Source organism: Bombus vancouverensis, chromosome 14, assembly GCF_051014615.1.
Source record: "Bombus vancouverensis nearcticus chromosome 14, iyBomVanc1_principal, whole genome shotgun sequence".
NCBI lineage: Eukaryota > Metazoa > Arthropoda > Insecta > Hymenoptera > Apidae > Bombus > Bombus vancouverensis.
Genome location: NC_134924.1, coordinates 10,408,924 through 10,421,997, shown reverse-complemented (window position 1 = coordinate 10,421,997; position 13,074 = coordinate 10,408,924). Strand labels below are relative to the sequence as shown.

Sequence of the window (13,074 nt, the reverse complement as noted above, 5' to 3'; positions counted from 1 at the left end):
AAGAGAAGAGAAAAGCGTGAGAAAGATAAGAAACCCGGGTAGATAGAGGCAGGCAGAGACGACTCGTACGCACGACAGGATCAGAGATTGTGCAGGTGTCGTTACACACGCTCCCGAGCGTAAACGCGCTTGCACGTAACGCGCCGTTGCGGAGATAGGTGCACCGCTTGGCATGCGGGTGCACCGTCAGATTGGCCAGCCATCGGTGTCCGCACGTTGCTGCCATAGCGCCACAGATTGCCTGTTTACTCGACAGAATCTCTTTTCCCCATTGCCTCTGACAGATACCCGCATATTCGATTGCTCGCGAGTCCGCGCAAATGGTCCGACGTTTTATTAGCTTTTGTTTTGTTCTCGCTTTCGTAATTTTTCATGGTCTTATACTTTTTACGCTTTCGGCTTTCCGCCAGGATTCTAGTGGCATTCTCAGCGTTGTTCAGTTAGAATTGTGAAATTAAGTAGATCATGGTTGTCTGATTAGTTCGATGATGTTGTATGGAATATGTTTATTCGAGTATTTCATAGATTTTATTATTTATCTTACATTTCAAAATTGCATATATAAAAATGGAGTTGTTCGCTTAATATCGTGTTATTAATAAATTTACTATGTATATCCGACTGTATATTCTGTATACTGGACAGGTAACCAGTAACTGTCCTAATATTTATGGCTGGTCCTGTATTATATTTTCGACTGTTTTCAAGTATATAGAATCTTTTCAATCGAGAATTAAATATACTAGAAGATTTATAGCTTAATTTAACTATTTCGCGTATGATTTGTATAACTTAAACATTTCCTGGTTATTGTACTTATTTGAATTCACAGCAGATATCAGAAAGGAGTTTTCCATCTAGACGTGCATCGAATCTGTGCTCGGTACGTGAACGCAATGCAGCCCTAAGTGCTTGTGAAATGAAGGGGATCGTATCGCGTTATAATGCAATATTCTCACGTTGCAAATATTTTAATCGGAGTACTGGAACGATACTGTCGAATGAAACATTCATTACGTTCTGTGAATGGATTATGCCGTGTAGTTCAACGTATTTCCGTTGCAGAACGAAAGTAACCTAACGTAGCAAGAATAAAACATTGATCATGTTTCCGTCACAGAATATACTAAATTTCAATATTTTTATTAAATATTTTCCCATAATTGTGCATAATTATATATAAATATGCTGATAGATCATGAAACAATAAATTTTAAGCAAATAGTTATGTCATAGGTCTGATGATAAATAAAATTCACTCAGTTTCTATTATATGAGATATAGATATATAAATTAAAATAGAATATTCTAAAATTGAGCGATATAACCCAAATTTGTGTATCATCTACGAGCCAACGATACCAATTAAGGTTTATTCTACTTACAATATATAATACAAACATACATTATGTATCAAGGATCAAACTATAGAATCTACTCTATCTGAATAACAGAATGATTAATCAAAGTCGGTCAAAAATCGTTGTTCGAAACGATTCTTTGGCAGGAATCCATTGGATGACGATTCGTGAAGGAAGAAGTCGAGTAGTTCGAGGAGTAGTATGCAGTCAGGATAAAAACCATGAGCTGCCGGAGATTAGCGAAAAATGTGACGGTAAAAAGCGAGTAATAGGCGAGTTGACCGTGGCAGAGTCCGAGAACGGATCCGGCCATGGAGCACGATACCCCAGGGAGACACGTAGAGACGGAACGAAATTAACCGGAGCTCAGCCAGGAGGAACCGGACGCGAGCGCATAATGCTGTGCACACAGGAGGGCCGCACACGTGCGCGCATAACCACGTCGTCAGTTTAACAGTCTGTCCAACTGTGTGTACATCCACGTGTCTACGTGTATACGTGTATACGTGTATACGCGACGGTAATACGTCCGTATGTCGGCTGTCCGTAACGTTAGCCAGACTAGGAATCCGGCAGCCAGAAGCGGTCGATCGGTCTAGACGAGGTGTGCGTCCATGCCGCCGACACACAGGCGTACATTGTCCGAACAATCGACCAGGCCCGACATACAAATATGTACAACGAGAGATCTATTAATTACAACCAGCAGCAGCCGGCTCTGACTCGTATCGACGAGCGCAAACCGACCGTTCTCGGTGAATCCCGTGGAACGGGACGCAACCAGACAGCCCAGAAAGAACATAATTATTGCGCACGATCGGAAGTTCCTTTGGCTCCTTTTGATGAAATAATTGATCAAATGATTAAACGTTGCGACGTTTGCTGAAAGCAATTAAAGAGTGCGTTTTATTAGCGGCCGCTTAAGCGCTTTGACCGAGGCTCGATTGGCCACTAAACAGAATGTTATTTAATTCGCGTTCTTTCCCGCGGTGTATCAACTAAACGTTGAGGGTGTATTCGATAGATTAATCGGAGGATTAAGCCTTATTGACGGTAGATTGTTTCTCCTTTCGTTTTTTCTTTTTTTTTTTTTTTTTTTTTTGGTGAATGAGTAAGAAATATATTTGAAATGGTATTTGTAGTGGGTACAAATTAGTAGATGGGAAATGCGCGGTTTATCCGGATTTCCGTTCATCCGGATCAGACGTGGTCCCATTACATCGCGGATATGAGCTCCCACTGCACATGCAACATGCAATAGGTTTAACGAGCTTCCGTAGTTATATGAAATGCACAGATGATTCTATTTTCAAACGAAAACACTGAAATAACAAATGTCATAACCTTTAATGAATATTCGATAATGAATGGCAACGTGTAAAGTTAGAAATTATGTCGAATTATACCAACTTATATTATTTATTACATACTATATCAAATTCTTATTAAATAGAACCATTGCTATTATAAATAATTTAACTACTACTCACTCACATCTTCTTCTATACACTTACAACTTCCATCCTATCAAGAATAAATTCACATAGACTTAAATGTCGTGTACATTCTCCAATCGACCACGCAAGTTAAATGGCGGATTTTCCCGACATTACTGTTATCTCGCATCTTTTATATCAACAAGCAACCTGAACCACACCATGCCTAATACCCATCATGCATCCGTTTTCTTCGCCGAAGAACATCTCCACAAATTAGCTTGCCGTCAACGTATCCACCTCCCAGAAGGGGTGACGTTAAACGACGTGTACCCGTCGGTGCTTTCCATCGCGCGGGTGATCGTCGCGATCAATCAGATCGGAGGATCGGAAAAAAAGGAGCTGCCCCCGCTCTCGGTGCGAGGTCTGCCGCCGCCGCGATTATTCGCTGGCTAGATACGTTGTTGAAACGCCGTCTCGTCGGAGGTGCATATCCTAGTGGTAGTCGAAGTAGAAGCGACGTATCGCCCGCACACACCGCACGCGATAGGTCGGTCCTCCTATCGCCGCCAGACGGCTTCCGTCTGGGTAAACACACCGACGTGGCGAGCAGCTTGGCTGGCAGGGCTTACCGACTACCTAGGGACATCCATCACAGGATTATCGCGCGACCATGCTCGCGCGCGGTCAGGACGTGCGGCCTCTCCTCTGTGTCTGCTCTCCATAAAGCCGCCAAAGCGTGCATGTGCAAGCGGACCGCATGTAAGACTACGTCTGCCCGCCTGTCTGTACGTCGCCTCGACGATTCATCGACGTGTACGCATTAAACGAGCCTGGAATTGATTGATAAAGTAGTCGAAGAGTGGCTGAAAGAAAAAAAGAAAAAGAACATAGGGTGGAAAGGGGGTGAATTGATACAAGCTGAGGAGATAAAGGGAATTGGGCTGGACGGAATAAAGATGTGATTGAATGTTTAGATCGAGGGAGAAAAGAAGCGAAGGGATGTTTTTTGAGTTCTGTGTCTAGCAATCTGATACAAATTTTGTTGCACTGCTAATTGTTATTGATTATATTATTGCAATGGAGGAATTTAAATTCAGTTATCAGGAATTTCAGGAATTTAAGTTAAGAAATGGTGTTCGATGGTCACAAGAAGTATTTGTATACCATTGTGTTTATTATTGCATTTATGCAGTAGTTAATTAGATATTAAATTCAATTGTAGTAAATTTCGTATTATCTAATAGTTCTTTCATATGATCACCAAAATTTGATACTATGAAATGTCGACTTAATGAAAACACTGAAACAACAAAAAGAAGCTTCATTGAGAAGCAAGGGTGTGTATAAGTTCCTTTTGTAATTACTGTAAGTAGAATAAAGAAGAAGGGAAATTATATTTTAGATTTAGTGGTGTTAGGAGATGTATTGGAGGTAATAGGTAGTTTCATAATTCATGAATGAAATTCTACGAGAACGAAGAGGAAGACATAAATAAAGAAGGAAACGCAATAGTAGAAAATTGTCTGACCACTGTCGTCTGGATCTACTGCGTAACTGGTATGAATTAAACTAGACTCATTGCCTGAATTATAAGTCTGCCATCATAAAAATCGAAGAAAGGCAAGAATAAAGCAAATATAAGGTACAAATATATTTATGAACTAATAATAATAATTAAAAAATTCCAAATATACGTACCTCTATGTTTAATTTCGTATTCGCAAGAAATGATAAAGCAAACATATTTCAGTCCTTCTATAAATATTTTAGACCGACAATGACTTATTAAGATTAACTAAAAATCATTTTTCTGAACTAAATATAATTAATAGCGTTCCATTAAAAAGTTTCTTTTACATTAAATTCCTCTGCACCTTTTTTGCCTTGTTCTATCTTCATAATATAATAGAAAGAAGAAGTAAAATAAGTAAAAAAAGAAGATAAGCAAAGAGTGCAACGTAACAGAATAGATAACGGATGTAGAGTGTACAAGAAAAAAGGAAGAGTAATGAGGAATACGAAGGAGAGACGGAAGGAAAGAGAATAAAAAGGTAATAAGGCAGGACATTGCAGTAACATCGTGTCGAGTTTGGTCAGGATGTGCGGCATCTCTGTGTCTGTCTGCTCTCCATAAAGCCGTCAAAGTGTATGTATACAAGCGTCTGAATGCCGCATGTAAGACTACGTCTGCCCATTTGTCTATATGCTTGTCTAGGACGGATGCACATGCATGTGTATGCATTCTGCGAACGAGACATATGAATGAACAAGCGACTGGCAACGATCTGTTGCCTCGTTTCACGAACGAAAGCTCCGTCTGGTCGTTTGTTCTATGACATTAATTGTCTAGTTTAACATTTTTTATGTATATCCCTCTGTGTTAAACTTATGTAGTATAAGAATTGCTAGTTTAAATCGTATAAAGCGATCCGTAAGATGGATTAAATTAAATAATTTTGTTCAAATATTTTAAAAAATCATACTATATCGCATTCCTAACATTTTTACTTTGGTATTCGTATTGTAATTAAACATTTTATTCATATACGTAATAATATTGGTTAACTAATGTAACGCGTATAAAATTATATTAGTTAATTTAGGTTACCGTATAATAATCTAATCAAGTTAGGTAATCGTAGTTAATTAACGATTAGGAATCTAGGGGGATAAGGCAATTTAGCATTCCATTGCGAATTTATGAAACAAATTACAATCGTTTAAAATTGTAACTGGATGATCGTTTATCGCAAAAGAATTGTGGAATAATTCTATCATTTAAATGAGTCTTGATTCAGAGGCTTGCATCGGTGTATGTTTTACGCAAATTCACACGTATACATAGAGGTAGAAGCGCGACGGGAAGTGGTGATGGTGACGAGGATGAAGGTACCTGCGCCTTAGTTTATCTAGTTTAGTCTAGCAAGTCCAGAGTCTATAGACGACCAAACACTAATTAATTCTGTGCAAACATGCCGCGGCTCAGCGACTAAGAGATCGTTGGCTCCGATGGCTGCGCAAGAACGTTCCTCCAAGAGTGGAGGATTCGTAGAGTTCCTGCAGTTTCATTTTGGACTTGCTTTCGAGTATTTACCAGGGGAAACGTTGACCGAAAGTAATTGGCCCACATTTTCCGAGTACAGGGCTTCCGCTCTTGCTGCTTTAAGTTATTTCAGTGCACGCTTCACGATCACCGTTGCTTTTAATTTGATCTACTAGAGAGGAGGAGAATGTTCTCTTATTTCTTTTGTAGGCAGAGCGCTCCTCTTCGAATTATTCTACAGAAAATAATTTTGGTAAAGCGATGTTTTGGTAATAACGATAAAGAAATGTAACGATTTAGTCGTAGAAGCTCTATTGTGGTATTTATGTGTTTTTATTTTGATGTGAATTATTCGCTTTTATTCTATCTTTATTTTTCTCCTGTAAAACTGTTTTACTGACGGTCTAAGTACATAGCTGTTTAAATCTTTGCTAATATGAAAATAATTTGAAATAATTGTTCTTTTCTTATTGAACATTCTAAGCCTGTACCAATTATACGACTTTATATCGCGAATTTTTATGATATACAAATTTTTGAGCATCTTCGAATATTGGTGTTTAATGGATTAAATGCACATACATTAATAATCTGCTTGTGGCTCAGCAATTAGAAACGAAATACCCGAAACTTCAAGAGACTCGACAAAAGACACAAAATGATTCTTCAAATTACCATTCCCCAAATAACTTTCGACCATCTTCGTCTTTTTACCATCTATTTTCCCAAAGCAATTTCCGAAAAGAACGACGTAATCACAGCATCGTTCCCTAGATCGAATCGCGCTGGCATGTCGTTCATTCAATCTTTGCTTCGACAGCTGCGTATCAGAGAAATAGACTTTGTAGTAGAGAAAGAAAAGCGACATCCTGTGAAAGCCACCGAAGGAAAAGCGCGAAGAGATAGAGAGAGTGCGAGTCGCGACATTTATTTCTACAGGTAACACAGAGCGTCGCCTCCACCACCACCAATTCCATCGTCGACGCCTCTGGCAGACATAGTGGCGACGTTGTAAACGAGCAAAGTTTCGAACCCAATATGCTGTCTCCGCGCTCCGGAGAGCCCATATTCAACCTGTCAAGGTGCTTGGTGCACGTGCGTCCGCGTCTCGCTTCCCGGCATGCCAGACGGGCAAACCGGGACAAACTTTCGAACTGGCACAGACCGTCTGGCACCCTACCACCTACTGCCGGCGAACCCGCGAATTCTCAATATGTTATTGTACTAGCGGCACCGTTTTATCTGTGGATGCCTCTCCCAACTGGCAACGAATGAACGAACGACCGACTGTTGTCGGTGTCTGGCGCTTTCTCGCTTTCTCTCTCTCTCTCTCTTTCTCTCTGTGTTTCTAGCCTCGCAATTTTGCTTCCTCCTCGTCCCGAACCGGGTGGCCTGGAAGTTCAAAGGTGCATATGCACCACGCTGCGTCGATTCCGGCCGAGATGTCTCCTTTCTCTCGTTGGAAATCGTCGGCGCCGGTCGTGTATTGCACCGCTGCGCTGGTGGCCTGACTTCCTCGCCGACACGGAAACCAGCGGAAACAGCCTTGGTCATCGGCGTGATCTTGCGCGATCGAATTTGCTCGCTCGGGAATGAAATTTACTTTCGGGCATTTGGATCGCATCGGTGAAATTCTATGCTTGAGAGATGGGAGAAAGGTTTTTTTTTTTTTGTTAAAGCGCTAAATTTTGTGTAGAATATAAAATAGATATGGAAATGTAATTAATACTTTCTAATTGCCTGTCTTTTATCTTTTCGTACGATGATCGATATTTATTAAATGTTACGATCATTTCGTACGTCGATATACTGTGGATTTGAGAGAGCATTTTTAAAAGCTTCATCAGTGCTAGATATCGTAATAGAAGCTGTTATCTGTAATAGAATAGGAATTGAATAAGATTGCGGAAGGAAAACGCGTGGGTAGGAAAAATGGGTAACAGGCGTGAACATCATCGACGCGGCGACGAGTTTGCATCGTCTAATAGGAAATCACGGTACATTGCCTCCGCTCGCCTGTGTCATTCATCTAGCCAGCTTGGCCTATTTCCCTATTTTCCACCCTTTTAGTTCCCGCTTTGTCTCCGCGCATCAGTTTTCGCGTTTCGTTGCCAGGAGTTCCATGCTTTATTGTCTACTTTACAGCTCTTTTTGGACCAGACTACTATTATATATATATTTCCATAGCTAACACCGAAACCTCGGATAAGATCACCTTTCTGTTGCATATATTTGAACAGAGCTACTGACGAATTGTCAAAACAAATTATAGTAGTTGTAACATAAAAAATTATAAAAAATTTAGAATTTAAAAAAGTTACAAAAAAGTTACGGATTAAAAAGTTTCTTTTTCCTATAAAAATTGAAGCATCTCAAGAATAGTTACAGAAATCAATTACGCAATATAAAGATTTAAAATCATGAAATCCCTAGAAAATCTAAAATAGTTGAAAGATACGTTTCTAATTAATATTTAATTATTATTCGTTTGGGATTGGTTGAATTATTTCGAATCTCACGGCTGGTGTCGTCAAGACCTGGCTAAAGCAATGATTCACACAGATAAAACAAAGAGTTTTCTCATAAAGTAAGTATGATATCTGGGTCGCGACATTAGAGCAACGATCGATCGGACTCGATGGAAATAATTCAATGATCGAACATTGTTCGGTTCACTTGGCTGTCTATAGCTTATATTACGAGCCGCTTCTCCGTTCAGCCATCGATTTATGTCTGTCTGCATCGTACATAAGAAAACGGTCGCGCTGTTCCATCGTCCAACAGACATTTTTAATCCATTTTTAATAAGTAATCCGGGTATCATTGTCTCGTCCATCTGTTCATCGTGAGCAGCTGTGATAAGTTTAGACTTGAACGATCGATGGCCCACGTATTATACTGTCTCTTCTTTAAAAGATCGAATCGAGACGATTGCTCGTGTGGCATCTTGTCATCTTGCAACGAGATCAGTAAGGAATTAATAAAATTAAAAGTTCTACTTTCTTTTTAGTAAGAAAAGATAGCGAGATACTTAATCGTAATAAAAATATTTAATAAGACAGAAAGATAACGTGATACATTTGTTGACCCTTAACTATTTCTGTAGTATATCCTAGTTAGATTTTGTATGTTCAAGTTTTATAATAAATAGAGAAAAACAAAAGGTTTTAAAGGATGTAAATTTCGATATAATTTTATAAACATTTACTGCTCAACACAATTAGAGACTTTTTCTTTCTCTGTTTTCGTCCATAGTAACTACTCTCCTCTTATTTTGAACGTTTTATATTGACACATTTTCTAAAATTTATATAACTCTAAGGGGTTGCACATACGAGATTGATTAAAATTCTATGAAAATGTTTAAATTATCCATATGTAAAAATTCCATTGATAGGTGTACTTTTAATAGGTAGTACGATATGAATAATTATCCTCGGTCCAGTTGCGGTTTAATTATCGCCAATTAAATCTTGTCGTACCTGTCCGCTACAAAAGCAAATGCTTCATTAATTCATTCAGAACCAACGTTGCGTTAACATAATATTCACAATTTTTTTTTCAGTCAGGTTGTATCAACGAATTTTGCCTTCTAACATCGTAATTATAAAAGAAAATCTCATTGATCTACCTAATATTCTTATCATCGTTATTTCTTCATTCGCCTAGTTTCTACGATCTTACGAAGTTCCAAGAAATTAGCAAATAAATTACCTAAATTACATAAAAATTCGGCCGATCTTGAAAGTGAGCAAAAGAACGGAAACTAATGGTGCAAGATTATAGCAGGTGGACTCGTCTATCGAGAGTAATAAAAGGCACGCGACGCGGCGTTACATAAAGGTTAGGTAACCGTTCAAAATTCACCAGGCGATGACTCAACGATGAGCCAACAGAAAAACTAATTCCGTTCCGAGATAACATTTCGGGCCGGGGAGATTAATCATCTTCGTGACATAAATCAGGTAAAATATATATTCGCGATGGTTCCATTGGCTATGACGGAGGAGGGATGAAAAGAGATGGAGACGAAAGAGGAAAGGTCGTCGTGGTGTTCGTCTTTTGCGAGCAGCGAGAGGAGAGAACGGACGAGCGAGCGCCAGTTATAATATATATAAGTGGTCTAGACAGGCCAGACGGATGCATCATCGCCATCATCGTCGAGCGAGAAAGCGAAACTCGAGTCGAGCCGTTTTGCTCCTGAACGTCTCGCGAGCTCGTCAATCGAGTAACGAGCGCTCATTTTACGCGCACGATAACGCGTCTGTCGCTCGATCATGATCCGTTCTCGTCTTTCCTCCGACGATCCTCCCTGTATACCTCCTTTTCGCGAATTTCTACTACCATCTTCGTCCTTTTCTTGCTTCCTTCGAGGAATCGAGTACGAGACACGTTGGCGAGAATGGTACAAGCAGAAAATTTCCATAGTAGAAATTCTTGTTGTTAAATGTTGGCTAAAGTACCGCAAGAATGTGATATTTTTAATAGTTTGGGAAAGAGATCGTGTGAATTAAATATTTTTAGAATGTTTTCTGTATAAATAGCTGGGGAACAGGATGATGCGTTGAGGTTTTAATAGAGCGAGGATTCACAGTCCTATTCCCTTTTATATAAGATCGATGTTGCATATCTATTAGTAGAGTAGTAAATAAGTAACTGCTAAAAATCTTGGTGGTGAAATAGTCTATAAAGATAATTGCAACTAAAAATAATTACGACTCGCAGGGAACACCGTGCAACCCCTTTGATGCTCTTCCTTGATGATCGGTGAACTACAGTTGGAGAATCTGAATGGCGCTTTTATTTTCTTGGAAAGTTTAATCACCTAAGAAATTTCTGTATCATGTTGTAATTAACGATTTTGAAGAGTTGGTTACAAGTTTTTTCTTGTGTACCACGTTTACGTAAGTCTAATTTTACACCGACTGGAAATTAATTCAATGTATGCTTTGAAAAAATTGATCAGTAATTAAAGCGGTATTTTTGCGGTAAGAAAATCGTAAAAATCAATACAGCGACTGAGTATTAATCAAAGCCGTGTTAATTATTATATTTCACTATACCTTAGTTTACCGTTTCTTTAATGAGTTATTTCTGCGACTTGGTGAATTCCACGTAGGCGAAAGTAAGAACACTCGACTCTGTTAAAGCCTAAAAACCATTCGTCTGTATTGCATTTTGCAGCTGCTTCAAACTTATAAACGAGGTTCTTTTAAGTTACAGCGAGTAGGCAAAGAAACTTTATGAAATGGATCTTGAGATTTTTCGAGGCGCTTGACTTTCTGCGAAACGACTCCGAGATTCCTTGTAATTTCTAGTGGTTAATATTTAATAAGATAAATTCAATTCCCATCGTTCTACTAAACCTTTCCCTTTAGCGATTTTTGATTGTTACTCCTTGATTCGCTTATATAGTCGCTGTATAAATAGAAATCATAAATTCAATACAATTATACAAAAATTCTTATTATGTCTGTTTCATCAGATCAGTTTCCATTTCGAATACCAACCATTCTGAACCATCGTAAGAAATTTAACATGTCCCACTTTCTATCTAAAATTTTATCTATGTATATTCTCAATTAATAATTCGAAGCATTTAGAGCTAGTGACTACCGTAAGAAAATAAAATTTTATTTCTCAGAAAAATGTATGAAAATGTTTGTCCCGACTAGAAAGGCGATAGATGCTCCTTTTAATGAAACTGTATATATAGCAAATTTATCTTTATCTCTCTTGTTTATATTGTATCTCAAACTGACAAATTTTCCTCTGATACTTTTATCGTCTTTCTCTGGTCTTATTTTTCAATTTTATTATCATTTCATTCGTCTCCGGCTTTGAGGCACTTTTCTTAGATATTTTTATCTTCAGCCAGATCGGACTTTGTTTTCGTGCTGAAATCCTTTCGTCGTATTTTCTTTCTACGCTCTTTCCATTCTTTCATTTTCGTCTCTTTTCCTTTCAACCAAGTAAGTCAAGTGTCGACGAAGCTAGATAGGGCCTCATTTACAAGCCAGACGGGGGAGGCCACTTGCCCTAAATACGCGTCAAGAGAGGGTATTCTGCCCAGTGGTTGCGACTCGAAACTTAAAATAACCCTTCCCTCGATAACACCCGTCGCTGAATAATCTTTCGTTTCTCCGTTCTTCGATCTCGTTTCTTCTTTACATTTATACTACAGAGATGACGCGAATAAAGCATAGCAAATAATCTACAATTAAGTAAATAGTCAGTTGTGTTTGGTACTTAAATAAGTAGTAGAATTGACCTCTATGGTTTGATTAAATTTTACTTTCTTTCTAAACATTTTATGATACACATATCATAGACGGAAATTCAATGAACGTGGTGATATTTTGCATCACATAGAGGCTGTCCTTGTATCTTTAATATTAAAAAAATAGCCAGCAACTACAGTTAAACTACGGTAAATAATCTATAGTATCCAACCGTAACGTCCGCTTGCTATAATTAAACGATAGGATAAGGAAGAAGAAAAAAATAAAAACGCATTTATGTAAAACAGCGTATGAAACATTATGTGGGAACAATTATCTGCTTATCTCGTATTCATTTATGTTGTTTGCTTGCAGGTACCTTTGACGAATAATCCGAGCAAAACCGGTCTCGGTGCGACCAGCGAATTTCCTACAATCGAGCTAGATTCTACGACGGAAAAGAAGCAGGCGCTGTGGCGAAAGACCCAGCAACGTTACAAAGAAATAACCGACCATGCGAAATAATTGCACCGTGAACGTTTGTCGGGAAAAACGCTTGATTTGCATTGCACGCGCTTTTTCATCGTCTGTCACGGTAAGCGAAGACAATTACGTTCGACCGTAAAAATTCTCATCACCGTCATGTGAAACACGGAATCCCGAAAAATTCTAACGCTCATTGCTAGACGATTTTTGAATCGTATATACATAGAAACAAAAATAGAAACAAAAATAGAAAATCGAGTGGAAAATAGAAGCAAAAGTGTAAAGTATAAATAAGAATATGTTAAGTTGTTAATGTTACATATGAATTTCTCATACATCGATTTATAATTTTTCTCTAGTATGAATTACAAATATTTTTGTAATAAAGAATATTTCTCCTAATATGTTTGCGTGTGTTATGAGTTAGTGGTTATTGAAATATTATTAAAAATTGTCATGTTCCTGTTAGAATATGAGAAAATGATCTCAATTTAAGGATTAATATATATAACAAGAATTATCAA

The 13,074-nt window shown here is 38.3% G+C and overlaps 1 protein-coding gene across 3 annotated transcripts in view; it reads left to right on the top strand.

Moving 5' to 3' along the window:
• LOC117155103 (angiogenic factor with G patch and FHA domains 1) overlaps window positions 1-13,074 on the top strand; it is a 26,446-nt gene extending 13,372 nt beyond the window's left edge. For all 3 annotated transcript variants that reach the window (XM_033330706.2, XM_076624509.1, XM_033330687.2), the window contains exon 9: window positions 12,440-13,074. In XM_033330706.2, coding sequence (XP_033186597.1) covers window positions 12,440-12,589 — 150 coding nt within the window. In that variant the 3' untranslated portion in view covers window positions 12,590-13,074. The remainder of the gene's footprint in view (window positions 1-12,439) is intronic.